Source organism: Vollenhovia emeryi, unplaced genomic scaffold, assembly GCF_000949405.1.
Source record: "Vollenhovia emeryi isolate VEMERY1.0 unplaced genomic scaffold, V.emery_V1.0 DF939123.1, whole genome shotgun sequence".
In the NCBI taxonomy this organism is placed as follows: Eukaryota; Metazoa; Arthropoda; class Insecta; order Hymenoptera; family Formicidae; genus Vollenhovia; species Vollenhovia emeryi.
Genome location: NW_011967243.1, coordinates 982,225 through 998,983, shown reverse-complemented (window position 1 = coordinate 998,983; position 16,759 = coordinate 982,225). Strand labels below are relative to the sequence as shown.

At 37.3% G+C, this 16,759-nt stretch overlaps 2 protein-coding genes across 5 annotated transcripts; one reads left to right on the top strand and one right to left on the bottom strand.

Annotated features, from left to right (window-relative positions):
* Positions 1 to 797: 797 nt before the first annotated feature.
* Positions 798 to 7,371, top strand: LOC105569618 (gustatory receptor for sugar taste 64e-like). Its single transcript, XM_012026221.1, has 10 exons — positions 798 to 868; positions 2,747 to 3,005; positions 3,228 to 3,459; positions 3,829 to 3,964; positions 4,587 to 4,789; positions 5,172 to 5,263; positions 5,365 to 5,582; positions 5,818 to 5,986; positions 6,139 to 6,228; positions 6,762 to 7,371. Coding segments are annotated over exons 1-10 (1,467 nt in total). The 5' UTR covers positions 798 to 866; the 3' UTR covers positions 6,828 to 7,371.
* Positions 7,372 to 7,418: 47 nt separating this feature from the next.
* On the bottom strand, positions 7,419 to 14,793 carry LOC105569619 (gustatory receptor for sugar taste 64f-like). 4 transcript variants are annotated; one of them, XM_012026224.1, is made up of 13 exons: positions 14,027 to 14,793; positions 12,157 to 12,224; positions 11,945 to 12,092; positions 11,701 to 11,819; positions 11,420 to 11,614; positions 10,805 to 10,914; positions 10,433 to 10,603; positions 9,950 to 10,104; positions 9,438 to 9,600; positions 9,010 to 9,099; positions 8,582 to 8,674; positions 7,880 to 7,931; positions 7,419 to 7,641 (listed from the first exon to the last, which is right to left on the bottom strand). In XM_012026224.1, the coding sequence occupies exons 1-12, from the start codon at positions 14,113 to 14,115 to the stop codon at positions 7,923 to 7,925; spliced, it is 1,410 nt and encodes a 469-aa protein (XP_011881614.1). In that variant the 5' UTR covers positions 14,116 to 14,793; the 3' UTR covers positions 7,419 to 7,641; positions 7,880 to 7,922. The 4 variants fall into 4 exon arrangements, with proteins under 4 accessions (XP_011881614.1, XP_011881613.1, XP_011881612.1 ...); XM_012026223.1 differs by lacking the exon at positions 7,880 to 7,931 and having other exon boundaries at positions 14,027 to 14,184; positions 14,673 to 14,793; XM_012026222.1 differs by lacking the exon at positions 7,880 to 7,931.
* Between the last annotated feature and the right edge of the window lie 1,966 nt (positions 14,794 to 16,759).

Below are 16,759 nucleotides of genomic sequence, written 5' to 3'. Positions count from 1 at the left end.
CGTTTCAGCTTGATGGATTACTAAATAGAGCCCTCTTGACCATCGCCTCTTATCATTCCTTTTTCTCACACTGAAAACTTAAGAATAAATTATGCATTTACTGCAATAAAGATTCATGCAGTATATACAGGTAATTCTATGATAATAATATTTTGCAATTATACATATAATTTATATGTCAGCAACGAAATAATGTGAATCGCCAGTAGTTGATTAACGATAAAAGGAATTGTTAGATGACTTTAGGCTGGCAGATGGTTTCTTTATTTAAAATCGACGTTTTGACCATACGGGTTGTGGTCCTTCTCAAGGAATTCAACAATCTACAAAAACTGATCTCCGTAGGAAACACCATTTTCCAGTCATAGTGTATATTTTGTGTAATTTAAGATTTTCCAGAGCAAAAAAGACTTAAAAGATCAAAAGACAGAGTACAAGTGATTTAAAAGTTCAAGAAGTTTGAACACCCGTAAAACTTTAATGCTCTGGCTCTAATATTGCAATTTTCGAGTAATGCAGAATCACACATTTATGACTCGCAAATTAATTTTCAACACTGCTGTAGGCACTCGAAGGAGCCCGACATAAATAGCCGCGCATAATTTACGGAGAAAAAGAAAAAAGGAAAGCAAAACAATGCTATCAATACGATCGAACATGTGCATTTTATGCTCAGCAAAGCTCTGCGTAAGTGGTAAGGCCGACTATCTGATCGGACATGCGTCGCGTAGCTCTCGGTCTTTGCTCACTAGTGCACATTGGAGACACTCGAGTGGCGGATTTAGACGCGGCTCTGTCACCGAAACCCACCGCCTGCATCTCTCTTCGATATTCATGGCAACGAGAATCACGAACAGCAAGATTTCATGTAAGTACATTACGATTCCCGATCCCTGACATACAAAAGTATCTTCCGGAGAGTCTCGAATAATTAGAACATAATCGAAAATAAAAGAATTCCTTAAACTATCACTTTTTCTGTCGGTTATATGCCCCATAATATTGTTAAGCAATATTTCATGCAATCTAAAATGAAACTGACCAATTGTAAAGCATTCTATTAGTATTGCAAATTTAAAGAACTAAAGTATTTATTTAAAATAATTTGAAATAGTTTACTATTTGTATCTTTTGTACATGTATATATTGTTCTTATTTTTATTATTTTTAACACTTTCATATCAATATTTTTATGCGATGCATAAGTTTCGATAATATCAAATTTAATCAACGTTTTCTTAATTATATCTGTCCTTTATTTGTATTTGTACTATAATTTAAAAAGTACAAAAATAAATTTAAAAATAACCGTACAGATACTCATAGATTATTATCACTTTCTTCAGTTCGCGTAAATACGCAAGTAATTTTACACGAGTACTTTTACGATTTCTTGCATAAATTTAATAGCGGAAATGTATGGGCGACATATATCCCACTTGGAAATTACACGCGATAGCCACTTAATAACGTTTGACAAGAGTCATTCGAATAAATGAACATGAAATGACGTTGCATTTGACGTGCGAACCGGTTGTCTGCGTCAACATATCGGGTTCACATCCACGCTGGACAAACAGCCAACCCTTTCGAGTGACAGGATGCGATGGCTCATTCGTATCCGATGATATGACACGACGATAATTAATTGTCCAAGTTATTATGTTCTTAAACGAGCACTTCAATGTACTTTTGTAAAGTAAAAACGTTTATATCGATGTTTGCCGAATGTGAAAAACTCGATTGTCTGACAATAAGTTTTATTAAATTGCTGAAAACATTTATGGTCGCAGTATGTCCCTCGATTCTCTAAGACACGTACACAAACTTTATGTCAATGTACGTATCACTTATAATTATGCGTCACATTATATTCCACCAATTACCATTTTGTGTTTGAAAAAGTTTAAAAACCGTGTACGAAACTATAATGAGACGAAATAAATAGTTATACAATAATATGTATAATACATTAAACTAATTACTGCATGGCCATTCCGAAACCATTTTGAGCGTTTCCAATCTATTTCTCAAGTAAAATGTAGTAAAATCTTAAGTTTACGTCACGTATACTATATTTCTCAAGTTAAATTACGTAAAATCTATAGTTTACGTAACGTATACTATAAATTTTAAGTACTGGCAGTGAATATCGGGAGCTTATGAATACCGGCCATAGTATAATACACGGAGAATTTTGTCTTAACATTTATTCTGAAAATCATATAACCGTGGGACGATTTGGCATTTTGGAGATCGAATTTTGTGAGTTTTCTGAAATTTTACCATACATTTTACTAGTAAACCGTCCGAAACTAATGCATTTCAATGCCCATTGCATTATAGAGAGAATTATGCAACACACAATTACATCATTCACTCAGTCTTGTTTCCTAATGCGACTTGTGCGTGTATAATGAAAGCCCTCCAGGCGCCCTCAGTTTAATCAATCGCGAGCGATGTTGCGAATTAACATTTAGGTAACAGTCAGTGTTAATATGCTCAAATGCACAAACTCGATAACAAATTGAAATATTTCTTTCGAGAGGAACGCAGGTCTCGGAGAATTTTAATTTTTCCTTTTTAGCAAATTAAGAAAATTCGTATGGCTCAAATGTGATAAACATAAATTTGAAGGAATAAAGGACTAAGAGCCGTGACAGGGTGTTGGTGTCTAAATATTTTATTCTAAATTTACTTTTTAATTTTATGTCTTTTTACGAAATGACCGATTCGATCATATTAGGATTTCTGCTGTAATGGGTGGTTGGCTAAACGTGAGTGACGTGATGTTCAAGACAAAGCGAATACTTGCAATCAGTGCGAGTTCCAAGAGGAGCGGCATAACTCGTCAAAAAATCCTGCCATTCCTGAAGAAGAAGAAAGACAAGCTGAACGGGATAGAAACTCAATTTTCGGACTCTCACCCTCCATCTCCGCCGAGGACACGGCCGTTCCTTCACAGTGGTTTCTCGGGCGAGCAAACTCTGCCTGCGAACAACAATGTAAGTATTGTAAAACGGCTTGACTGCTTGTCTCATATATCGCAGAAGTTTTGTTTCAAGCTTCGAAGAAAAGAAGGAAGATTATAGAAAATATAAAGGAAACCGAGGAAAGTGGTTTTCTTCAATAAGTTCTAAAAGAATCTTAGAAAATAGGTCAACGCATCCACCATCTCCTGAATTGTTAAAAAAAACCTCTTTTAACACTTAAAACGTCTTTTGCAGGATCCAGAGAGCTTCCACTGTGCGATGGGGCCGATTTTAGTGATAGCTCAATTGTTCGGAGTTTTACCGGTTTCAGGAATATGCAAACCGAGTCCGTCGCAGTTGAAATTCGAAAAATTTTCATTTCGTACTATCTATACCGTTTTCATAAACGCGTTGGTGTTGGTTATGGCGATATTGGCGGTTATTCACATGATAACAACGCTGAACTCCAATACTTTCCAAGTGAAAGGTAAACAGATAAGTATTTTATTGTGGCTTTGTGCCGCACTATGTCGCATCTATTTGGAAAATGATACACGTATCTCTGTTACATAGTGATGCGAGGATAATGATACGCAGAAGGATCAACTCGTAATATTATATTAATCAAAATTCTCAGCAGTTTAAAGATGTTGTCTTCGCGTCTAATTCTTGACTTTATATATATTTGAACTGAAGAAATACTGCCGGCTAAACGAATTTAGTCATTTCAATAATTTGTTTCTCAATGTAGATGCGAATGGAAGGCTGCTCATTTTCATCGATGTATCAACTGCACTCACTCTTTTATTTTCGAAACCCTCAGTTCAACCTATACTTAAATGCGATTGGATTTTAGGAGGAGTAGCGTCTGCTACTGCAGGCGCGATATTTTACACGAACAGCGTGATAGGCCTGATAATATTTTTCTGGCTGGCTCCACGTTGGGTAACTCTTCAACGCGATTGGAGGTCTATGGAACAATTTATAGACAGGTACATAGATATCAGCATGTTTAAGAAAGCTTAGACAATCGTCGCTGACTGATCGATGATCACGCCCACACACCTCATAATTGCATACGCAGCTGCACAGATTCGCATGGGCTCGACCGATTGAGAGATGCAACTCTCGAGAGATTGCGATCGCAACACGCGTGCTTCGTACATGCTTCACGTAATGACAGCAGGTGTTACAAGAACAATAACAAGCATCGTATTCAAATCCATTTGACGTAGCTTTATACTTGTGGATCAAATTACACATTACAATATTACAGTATCACTCTTTTTGAGGGCAAATATACGTAATATATAAAACACGTATTACGTTTATATAATTTGGCGTAATATAAATGAATCTGACTTTTGTTGCTAACTACGCAAATACACGGTGATCGCATGTACGTGACATCCATCGTCAAAAGATATCTTCGCTTGTAATCTACCTCGAACGACGTAAATGTTTAAAGACTCCTCGTTAAAACCACTGACTTTTAGAATCGATTGTTTCTTCTTGGAAATGAGCTCCCAATGAGCAATATTTCTGTTTAAAGTCGATTAATTTTGTATTACGTTACATGTTCTGCCCATTTATCAGAAACTTTTGATTTTGCAGTAATAAGATGGAACGACCGAAGCTCCGCTGGAAATTCTATGTGATAACCGCTTCTATTCTGCTCATGGCTCTTGCCGAACATATCTTGAGTATATTAGTGAACACCACAAAGTACGACTGGAGCGGCAGGTCGGAAAATTCGACATTTCAAAATTTTCTGCAAATATATTGTATGTCTTCTCACGCGTTTATCATGAAGACCCGTAAGTAGCGATCTCTCAGCCACTGATTTAAAAACATGATTTGCAACCAAATTAAATGATAATTAAGTAACATTTCAATAGCAATCTAATTAAGTAAATTGATTAAATTAAAAAGTATTAGACTGTTTTATTATAATAGTATTCAACAGTTATCATTTTTTACGCATACGTAAATTTGCAATTTTTTTTATTTTCTCTTTAATTCCTTTTAATTTGTTCACCTCCTTCTAATGGCAGCTCAGTTTGACTGTGTCTACAAAGTAATTAAACTTACACTCTTTTCCCTGAAGACTTGTTTATTTGATCGCTGTGTTTCTGTCCTCCTGGATTTGTTGCAAAACTTTGGTTACTCTATGAAAACTTAGAACTTTTTTATTTTCAGTGAGATATAACCTCGTGCTTGGTATTTTCATTTTTATCGCCAGCAAACTGGCGACTTTCACGTGGAACTTCACTGACGTTTTCGTCATGTTGGTAATAAAACTTTGCGCGTAATTGAACATATTCTTCTCTGTTCAAACTCAAATGTTTTCAATCCTAATTAACTGAATCGATTTGTTGGTCGGAGTTTTCAGGTAGCTACTGGCTTGGCCGAAAGATACAAAATGTTGAACAAACTAGTTGTAAGTTCTACATCGAAGCAGCGGACAATAGACTGGTGTGGTTTGCGCGAAGATTACGCTGCTCTTAGTTGCTTGGTAAAAAAGGTTGACAACAATGTCGCACCCATCATTTTACTGTCGTTTGCAAACAATCTTTATTTCATCTGTTTACAGCTACTCAACGAATTGTCGTAAGTATCTCGAATAGAAGGAAAGTCCATGACAATAAATAATCTTTTTTATATAAACTTATCTTTTTATGAATAAACTTTTTTTTCTATTGCTTTAGCTGATGTAACTGCAATATACGACAGTAATGATACGCCTTGTTTAATAACAAATTGTGGACATAAAATTAAAATTAACGCGACATACATTAACACAATGCAAACGTCCATTTCTAATTTCTCATTTTATTTCTTACAGAAAGCCAGAAAACGATGGCATAATCAGCGACATATATTTTTTCGGATCCTTTGTGTTCCTGATCGGCAGAACAGTGACCGTCACCCTACTCGCTGCTAGGATCTACGATCAAAGTAAAGAAATATTGCCGCTGTTGTATACTTGTTCAGCGTCCGCTTACAACGTAGAGGTAAACCTTTTAAATTTCATTAACATAGGGGAAGCAGTAAATGCCGTATCCTTTGAAATCCTTTGAAATTATCAACGTGTTGCGTAAATTATTTAGTTAATTCACTTAATTTGTTAACATGATTTATGATAAATCACATGGTTGTTTTCTAGACAGAAAGGCTGATATATCTACTCTCCACCGATGACATCATGCTTACGGGAATGCGTTTCTTCTCTATTACGCGAAGCTTTATGTTAGCGGTAAGAACGAATCAAGACTCAATTAAAAGTTCTTCATAGTACAATAGCTCTTCTTAATAAAGAGAGTAATTTGACAACTGCGGTATATTGTTTCATAATGTCACGGTAATGCATAAAAATACAAATACTAAGGGCGTAAATAAAGTAGAGGAAAGTTCTCTATTATGACAATGGAGTCTAATATGAGATAGTAAGTTTTCAACGTCCAAATTTAATTATAAATCTTTTTTCGCAACGATTACACGACCTAACAATCAACTTTCCGCTAAACAGATGTCACTCCAAGGGCAATAAATTCACGGTGGAACCAACAAATGATGCCTATTAATTTAACAGAAATTCCGCTACCTCATATTAGAAATCTATCTCATAATAGGGTATTTTCCTCTATGTTTTATATATTACTTGATTTATCTCTATGTATGTTAATAGCATCAGAAACGCGAAAGATTTAATTAATACTTTTGATATTATCATATTTATGATTTTCGATATCTTTACATAATGATAATTCATTTAAAATTCATGTACAGGTGACCGGTGCAATTGTAACGTACGAAGTTGTACTGCTACAATTTAACATCTCGAACAACAAATAAGTATGTAACAGTGTAATGTTGCCGATAGGCAAACTGTTATGCAAACTAGATTGTATAATATAAGTATTTGTATTCATTGAAATTAAAGAAAACTATCCTACGCATTATCATTTCCCCACATTTTTAAATAAATGCTACATTTTCTATTTTACAATTGCATACTATTTTTTTAAATGTATTTTCTAACAATAATGCACGGAATATTGATTGTAACTAGAACATGGTTATTTTAAAAATGTTGCACAAAATGTTACTTTAACTACTATTTAAATTTTTTTTTCAATTTGTATCATTTCAATATATTTTCCAATACATATTCACATACGATGTCAAGCTATTTTCGATCATTTAAAGTAAACTGTTATAATTATATACATGTATATATATATTATTCGTTAATCTTACATTTGCATTCAGGTTGAGGTTGCATAAGTTAAGGTTTCAATGTGCTTTAGGATTTAATTATATCTTTCAATCTCTGATACTGTATTTCTACGTAAATATAGGTAATTCTTTTAAAAAATAATATATATTCTCTGTAAAAAATTCTTAGATATTATATTTAAATAACATTTTTAGTTTATTGTTCACAGGTAACATTTATAAAATTATTGCAATATCATAAACAGATAAAAATACATTTGTATGTGCCTTTGATCCATTCCTGTGGATAACGGAGTGTTCTCCGCATTTAAATGTCTAGTGCGGTATATATCTACATATATATTGTCTTATAACAATACTAGATTCAACGTTGGTGAAACATCCGTTTTGCTTTTCTCCAGAGTATATCGGATTAATTAAATCGGAGAGACTAGAACAAAAAGTAAATCAAGAAATAAAATCATGCAAAAGTAATAAGCAAGATATTACGAAAGAGAGAGAGAGAGACACAGAGATAGAGATAAATAGATGAGAGAGAAAGAGAGGGGGAGGGGGAGAGAGAGAGAGAGAGAGAGAGAAATTAGGAAGAAAGTAAAATAATATATTGCATTAAGAAAACTTTATTTATTCTTACATACTTATCTTACGTAAAATTGCAGAAAAATTACCATAAGCAATGTGAAAATAGACGACTGGAATCCAGCGAAAATTTTATTGTACCTATATCACAAAATATAATATAAAAACTAAGATATATGATAAACGTAAAAGAGAAAGATCTAATATATTATATAAAAAGCAAGTTTGAGGAAATTGGTTGCAAAAGAGGGGAAGAATTAGAAAAGTGCTATAATAAAATGCAACGATATAATGCAGTTTAAAATTTATTTAATGGTGGCAATGATTATAATTCATTATAATAGAATTGTGGAATTTCTATAGTTAAAAATATAATGCTATAGATATAGATGATATAGCGATAGATATAGATATAGATGTAGATATAGATATAGGGTATAGATATAGATATGAAAGAATCTAAAATTATATCGTAGTAGCTTCTAAACGACAGAAATTTTCTATGTACGAGGTACTTATAAGTTTTGGTAGAGAGTCGAATCCAATTGTTCATGAAATAGACAAACAGCGAAACGGTGAATTAATTTCGTTGAATTAGTTAAAGGTGTACGAGTGCTGTAAGAGTGTGTAGATAAGAGTAAAGAAATTTGTGATGTGTAAGAGCGCAGTACAGAGTTGTATTTACATGATAAAATACTCTATTGCATATTTTTCAAAACTCGTGTGATTTGCAGAAGCAGATATAGGTGGTCGAAATCCTTAAAAATCTTTTCGTAAGTTCTCTACCTCACCTCGCAAACGTTCGTTATATTCGACTGGTCCACTTGCTGGACGGTGTTGAATTGTACCAGAACCAGTTCATACGTCACGATGGTTCCAGCAATCTAAATCATTCGTAATCGGAATAGTGGATCGGAATGTGTCAAACACAATTCATAAGCGTTATTTGAAGGTAATCTAAGTCTTGTCTCGATGACAAACAATATTCATCTTTCATTATTAAGATAAGTTATATATAAAATTATCGTAAATAGAAAATAAATATATTTTCACATTTTTCAGAAGGTAAATATGCAATAAAAAGATAGTACGAGTGGCACGCAAAAATAATTAAGCAGGCACGATTAATCAACAGTACTTTGCAGCGGGGTAAGTTTGTTTTTAGTCAAATAAGAGCCCAAGTAATCTATACTTAGCCCGTTTGAATTATCGTACTCACGGTTAACACAAGGCCCCTCGTCACGGAGAAGAATTTCATTCCTGTCAAACTGATATTATCCGTCGTTACTTGCGTCAAGAATCTTGAGACCTGCGCAACACATTGTGCAAACTTATGTGCGAACTTTGTTTAAGTGGGAGGGCGATCGAGAAAGTTAATTCTTATACATAAATAGCATTTATTTTTTTCTCGACGTATAATCTTTCAAACCCCCACAAGTTTCTTGACCATAAAGGGAAAACTTCTCTTTAGTAAAAAGTTTCTAATTTATTTATAATGTACAAAGAAGAGATATACGTTGAAAGACGTTAGATTTTTACTTAAAGCTCTCGCCCCACCCCCCTCTCTCTCCCTCTCGGATTATCACGCGTCAGTTATGGAGATTAATCGATCTAGACTATATAATAATATTCCTCTCGAGAACGAACCTCGTTGCCGTAACTAGAACCAGAGACGCTGTACAAAATTGGTGCCGGTAGTCGGGACTCGTCGTGAATGGAAGCTGCGTACAAGGATACTGCTGTTGTCCTCGCCAACAGAAAGCCGAAAGAAAAGCAAAAGTAGATCTTCCGCACGATGCCGCGTATTGGACTGTTTGAAAAATACATGCACAATTTTATGCGATCTATTTCCCCCAGAAACTCTCGTGACGTAAAGTTTTCTTATAAAACCATCTTGCGTCCGAACAAAACTAATATTGGCACAAAACTAATATTGGCACAAAATTATTATAAATTAATGAACATCAAAACACAACAACAAAATTATTATAAATTAATGAACAGTGAATGTTACTTGCAAATATATGTCTCAATATTATGTGCATTTATATAAGTACAAACGAAAGTTTTTGCATTTGTCTCTAAGAAACTCAATGTCTGTTTAAAGAACACTTGTTATGTTAATATTAAGGTGTTAGATATGTATGTATAAAGTATACTTGAAGGAGAACAGCAATTGGATACAGATAAAGTACAAATCTGTAGCAAAGGCCAGAAGCACGATGCTCGAGATGTGACAGTCCACCCTGCGCGTAAGAGTCGCCAAGTGATTGTAATCATTCCTGGCTTCGGCCCACCACCACTCCGGCATTGCCTTAATAATGAGATAACAGCCACGAGTTGTTAGTAGAAGCAAAAATGTTTAAATTAATCAACCCCATTTTTTTCTCATATTAATGCATATCGACTGATGCAGTTTTTGTCTGTTTAAACGCTCATTCTGATCCTAAATAAGCATTTAAGCAGAAAAACCGAAAATTGCATGAAACCGAGATATGACCTTGCGAAAGAGATCAGTCGATATATCACATTGCAAAATTTGGATTAATGATTAAAATATACAACAGTTTGAATAAAGGATATGGATACGATTAATGTTTACACAGGATAAGGCGAGTATCTTGTAATAGTTGGCAGCATACCTTTCCCCGTATTAAATAGAGACGACTGTTCAGTTGCCTGAACTGGTCCGCCAAAGCTATGCTGATAAGAATAAGGAACAGATCGACGAAGTTCCACGAGAATGTGCTGAGGATATTTAGAGTTTCAACCATGATCCCCTTCCAGAGACTGTAGGACAGTCTTGTAAAGATCTGTATAAAGTAGATCAATCAATATTACATGTGGATTTAGCAATAACCGAAAGCACATGCATAAACTGCATTGTTTCATTTAACTTTGAACAATGTATTTCGTTTACAGAGAGAAAGAAAGGCAACGCATTTTTAACGCTTACACGTGAATTTGACTCGAAAATGCAGTAAAATACAAATCAAGTGTATCCAATATACTACCTGAGGGAATTGCGATTGAAAATAAGTACCGACGATATCCGTTTCACCACGATACACCGCGCATTCGACTGCACTGGCGTATGCAGAAAGCACAGCGGCACCGTGTTCCACTGCATGAAAATGTTTAATATAAATTCGCATGCGTTTTGCGCAATTTTTATATACACGTTGACATTGGCGTTCAAAGACAAGCAGAAGTAGTAAAAGTACCAAGTAAAGGATAAATACCGCTTTATATATAAAATCATACCGCTTATATAAAAAAATACCGCTGCGTTCATTCTTGTAACGCAGCGGTAAGCAAGTTTTATCGAGAAGAATAAATCTAAATATAAAGTCCCCTATTATGAGATAGGCTCCTAATACGAAACAGCAGGAGCTTCTGCTAATATGTTGGTTCCACCATGAATTTATTGCCCTTGGAGTGAAATCTGTTTAGCGAGAAATTGATCGTTAGATTGTGTAATCGATGCGAAAAAAAATTTGTGATTGAATTTGGACGTTGAAAACCTACTATCTCATATTAGAGTTCGATTCAGTAGTGGTAGAAGTAGAATTCCGTTCGTAAAATATGTAAGCGCAATCCCCGTTTTGTTCATTACGATTAGCACTCACCTAGCGCAAGCAACATGACGACTGCGGTTACGATTTTAAAACGAGTTGCGAGACTAGTCTTCGAAATCCGCCGATGTCTCGAGGTGAATTCGCGTTCCAGTTTCTCCCAAGTTAACGCCAGGCAAGGCCACTGCATCGCCAGTCGTACGAACATGACGGCGGTCACGAGGGCCGTGGCGTAGAAAACGAAAGTCGCTGGTATTTGGAATAAGTATCGCTCAGAAACGGCGGACCAGGCGCCTAAATTTAACGTTACTAATTGTGAGACGAGGCTGACTTACTCATTTTTGTAGAGTTTATCCCCGAGGTGAACAAGCGCAGGATGTTGGCGATTGACATGAGCAACACCCCCAGGAAAACAATCGCCGCATAAAGGATTTTTAGGTTGCGCCATGTAAATCTGCAGGACATTCGTGAGGCTCGTGAGAGCTCCGGTCGTGGATCATAAAAAGATCGAAGAAGCTAATTAATCTCGAGACAAACGACTCGACTAGGCAACCGCAAAACATTTTTGTTTTCGCCTACCGGAGGTACGAGGCGTCCGGTTTACTGACACCGCACACTGGAAGCATAGAGAAACATTGGGCCAACATGATAATCGGTCGCATGGCCGCGTGTAGACTATCGGTGGAAGGATTGAAGGTATCCGACGGTGGTATGACGGGTGTCAGCACTAAAAATCACAGTGACGTGATAATTCACATGTATCAAGATAATCAGGTCAAGGCCGGACTTACTTTCGGGCATCACTACGTCGGTCTTCATGGGATCGAACCTGCTGTTGCGCAAGTTACTCTTGGGCGATCTGAAAAGAATTGCTCTTATTCCGTGGACCCACCGCGACTTTCATCGTGCAGCTTCCCAAATCGTTTAAGCGAATAATTTATTGCTCACAATCAGCGGAGTGTTTTAAAAAATGGGGTATTTGAGAGGCAAAAATGAAGCGAATTTTCTTTTGGTATTGTCAGGAGCGCCTTATCGACCGCTACACTTTCAACGTGTACTAAACGGCATTTAAGATTTATTACTTTTTAAAGCAAAGAAATTGATTTATGTATATTTGAGATTTTTTCAATGTTAAGACATCCCTCGGCAAGTGAAGAATACGAGCCGGTTATTGTTTAATTAATTAATCTCATCCGTTTAGAAAAGATATGAGTTAGGCTTCCTCTCTCCCTCGTGGTTTGCTAACTTCGCTTAATACCCATTTACACCAGATTAATCGAGCACGACTCCTTTTTCAAAGACGCAGGAGATTTATCACTCGGAAACGCACCTTGCACGAGGCACGCCGCGGCTTACGGTGTGCACAGAACACGATTTCATGACGGACAGAAGATAGAACTCGTTATTTCAGAACTTTATCATACGGCGAGGTGGCAGGACGGAGGGAGCTTTATAAACATCGCAGGTTCAATAAATGTCCACTTCGGACAGCCAGTGGAAACTCGGGGCTGCTGAAGCCTCGTCCTCGACAACGGGGCGCGAGAAACTCGCGCCCGTATACGGAGAGGGGAGAAATACGCGCCTCCGAGGAGCAAATTCTCACGTCATCGCGTACGATATTGGAAAATAATTAAATTAGAAACAATAGGAAAATATTTAATAATTATGTTATTCTGCTCGTGCCACGTGAAATGAAGTACAGCACTTTGGCGCACGAGACAGATGGAAAAATGGTATATGAATTCACATAATAAGATTTGAATTATTGGGCAACCTACACCCTGCTTGGGTCTACATGGCTTTCTCGTTGGTCGTTTGACTTTATATATTTTTCGTGGAATAATGGCGCGGCAGAAACGTACTAGTATAGTCACGATATGGATCATTTAAATAATTAGTCTGATGTCACATTCAACAATCGATTATCCCACGCTTTGGAATAAAAAAACAATCGAACAAGTCAAAGTGCGGAATCCTCGACACGCAAAACTTGTGTAACAGCTCGGGACAACTGGTACCACGCGGCATTCATTTTTAATACGCGATTAGAATAGATAGAACGACATATCCAACAGTATATTAATATCTAATAATATTATTTTATTAATTAGTTATACAATATAACGATGTGTTAAAATTGAAAGCAAACGTCAAAGAAAGTAATCATGTAATGCCCATACACGTAATAAAAAAAAAAAGATTAGTAGTCACAACTAATTTCAACGGTTTCGTGAATTGCGCGACCATTAGCCGAGACTGCACGGATCATTAAATTAAAATGTTTACACACAGTTAACTTTGTTGAAGAAAGGGCGTTTATTTGCGAATCATAATTGATAAATCGATTTTTATTATGCAAAGTGCTCGTTAGTCGAATCCGCTCGGTTTTTCCGAACCTTCGAGAGTTTCGTTCCTGCTACGTTTATCCCATTAAAAGAGATGAAACGAAACCGGTTCGGCTTCAGTTAAACGTTAAACAAAAATATCCAGATCAAATATCGTGCTCGAGTGTCCGAGTATTGAGCGATAGAGCTTCGTTTCTCACTCACTCTGCTATAAAACAACTTTGGAACTGATACGCTAATGTAATATATTTTCGAAATGCTCGTATCGAAGATATCCATATCGCGAAATTCGGTATATACGATTTATGTTACTTACTGAACATTAATCATGAGAGGACGCCGAGATTTTGCAGCAGTCCACTGAAGATAACGCGTATCGGCGTCACCTCTTTTATTCTCATTCATCTCTGTTACGTGTTAAAATCTTCCTAATAACGGACATCGCACGAATTCGTCAGAATTGTCCACGTCCTTCTAAAATCAGGTCGGCACACATTTCTGTACGAGATTCTACGAGCGAGTTACTACGCGTAATCCAATTGAGAACGCATTTGAAACAAACTTCGACAAACGAAAAGTGATTGCGAGACTTTGGCGAGAATCCCTTTACAAAGGAACAAATCGAAGATGGAGTTATGTGTATCGTGACAAACAAAATTTTACTCATTTTTTCTACAAAGCGCAAAAAAATAGGGCGCGTTGAAAAGAATTGACAGGAATCCGTTTTGCGAAATCGAATTCTCAGTCGAAAAAAATAAAAAAATGTCTAAACTCCGTCCTCTCGTTGCGACGTTTCGAAATGAAAGATATCGCGCAAAACCGAACTAACGTTCAAAGCTTCGAAAGAGAAAACAAAGGGGTGGATAACTATAAATCCTTCCGGCATTTTGAAAAGGAGCGATAGATCATTACCGAGCGCGAGGTTAATTTGCAAAATAAAATTTCGATCTCTATTAATTTACATGGTATTCCTTTACGAAGCAGGATACGTGGCCGCAGGGTAATACTTTAATGCGCGTTAGGGTAGAACAATAAGGCGCGAGTTACAAAACAATATCGCCTGCCGCATTGCACGCTCGGACGTGCACTGACAGCCGTGGTGGGAAACCCTATAACTTATGCGCTTATTGTCTCTATCCCGCATGTAATCTTTGCTTGCACAGGCCGGAGAAATAACAGCCTCCAGCGCGCGTTTGTAGCGGCTCTCGCACCTGTGTGCGGCGATTTGACACACCTGACAAGAGCCGCATTCATTGTCGCACGTAACAAAGAGGTACTCAACTTGCCGTTTGCGATTTGCAACCCGCAACCTCGCCCCCTCAAATTTGTATTTGTACGCGCGCGATTACGCGTACACGCTTCCGGCGCGTCGCACCAAGTTTTTGACGACGAGATTTTCCGAGAGAAGTTAGAACGAATCTCACAATAAATTGTTAAACAATAATAAATTCGACGAAAATCGCTGAATTAAAACCCCTATCTTATCTCAATGAGATAGAAAATTAGGTGCAAATCAGGGTGTTAAATCGTCGAGTAGCTACGTGAAACAAGTCGATCATTGTAAGCAATTGCATTAGACATAATTGCGCGAATCGTATGCCAGCCTGGAGGGTTTGATAAAGAAGGAGAAAAACGTGGACGATGATAGCCGCTTCGCGGAAACGTCAATCCTCGGGATTAGAAGCACACGTGGAAAGGCGAGTTTTTGCGCTGTTTACTCAACGTCTCTGACGACCTGTTATATACATTAAATGAGAGTATGCATCCATCATACCTTTCACTCTCGCCTATCAAGGATGCACCTGTCCGGGCTCTAAACTGATAAGCGCTCGATGTCGATGCAAATGTCGACCGCGGTCTTGAAATCTCTAAACAACCGATATCTAGCGAATCTCGGCCGGCGGACAAAATTGTTAGGTTTCGCACTATCAGATGTGATTATTTAAGATTCGAGTACCTATATAGTTAAGGAAACGTATTTGCATCATGGTTGCTGGGAACTGATTGAAAACTGCGATTTTATCAATTCGTAAGTTTACTCTACGAGTAAATGGATTAACATAAACCAAGGGAAATATGACTATTTTTATAAAAATTAAAGAAATAGCTGGAAAATCAGGTATGATACAGGGCTTTGTTTATGAAACGGGTTTTTCAGAGTAACTGAGATTATATTATTTTCTTTTTGCGCTAAACTAACAATTAAAACTGCGATTTAGTTAATTCGTCTGCAAATGAATTAATAAGAGGAAAGAGACGCATTGAAAAAGAAAACAATTCGTGTGAAAATTAAAGAACTAAGCTGGAAAAATCCAAGCTGGGTACGACGATGAGGACTCTATTTGTGCGAAACAGATTCTATTATTTTCTTCCTCTGTTTGAGGTGCATATTTTACGCGGCGACATGTAAAAACTGCGGAAACAGTAACCGCGTATCGGCGGTTCGCCACCACATTTTGCGGAGGCTTCAAGCTCTCATCACTGAAATGGGTCATCCGGCGTTTTCCCTTTCTCTCACGCGCGTACAGACGCGCGGGACGCGACGGTGCCGTCTTTGTCCTGTCCTCTCACGGGCATTTTCCCGGGCGACGCGCACGTGGACGGTCTCGTCTTCCTGACGAGCTGTGCAAACGGAATTTCCCCATTGTCCCGCCACACCTGCCACCGTATCTCGGATGCGTGGAACAGTATGCGCGCATACTTTCCGTATGCAGGCGCATGCTGCGGTTCCCGCAAACCGCGGCCTACTTTAATATCCTCCCTTTATGCGCGCGAGAGCCGATAGATTCGCGCTTACCGCGAGACCTTCTCGTCGTTTAACGGCTGTTCGAGGGGGCACCTCGCGATAACGTCGACCGTCGTCACCGTTAAAAAACGTGTCTGCGTTAAGCCGTACCGATACACAAGGGGAAACTACCTTGGGGGAAAGAAAAGTTTGTCCGCTTTCTGTCTTCTCGGAAACCCCTGCCTTGCTTCGCTCCAGACATTTTATTATCAAAAATAATTAAGTATCTAGTTTGTATAAATGTCCATTTTAGTTAGCGCCATT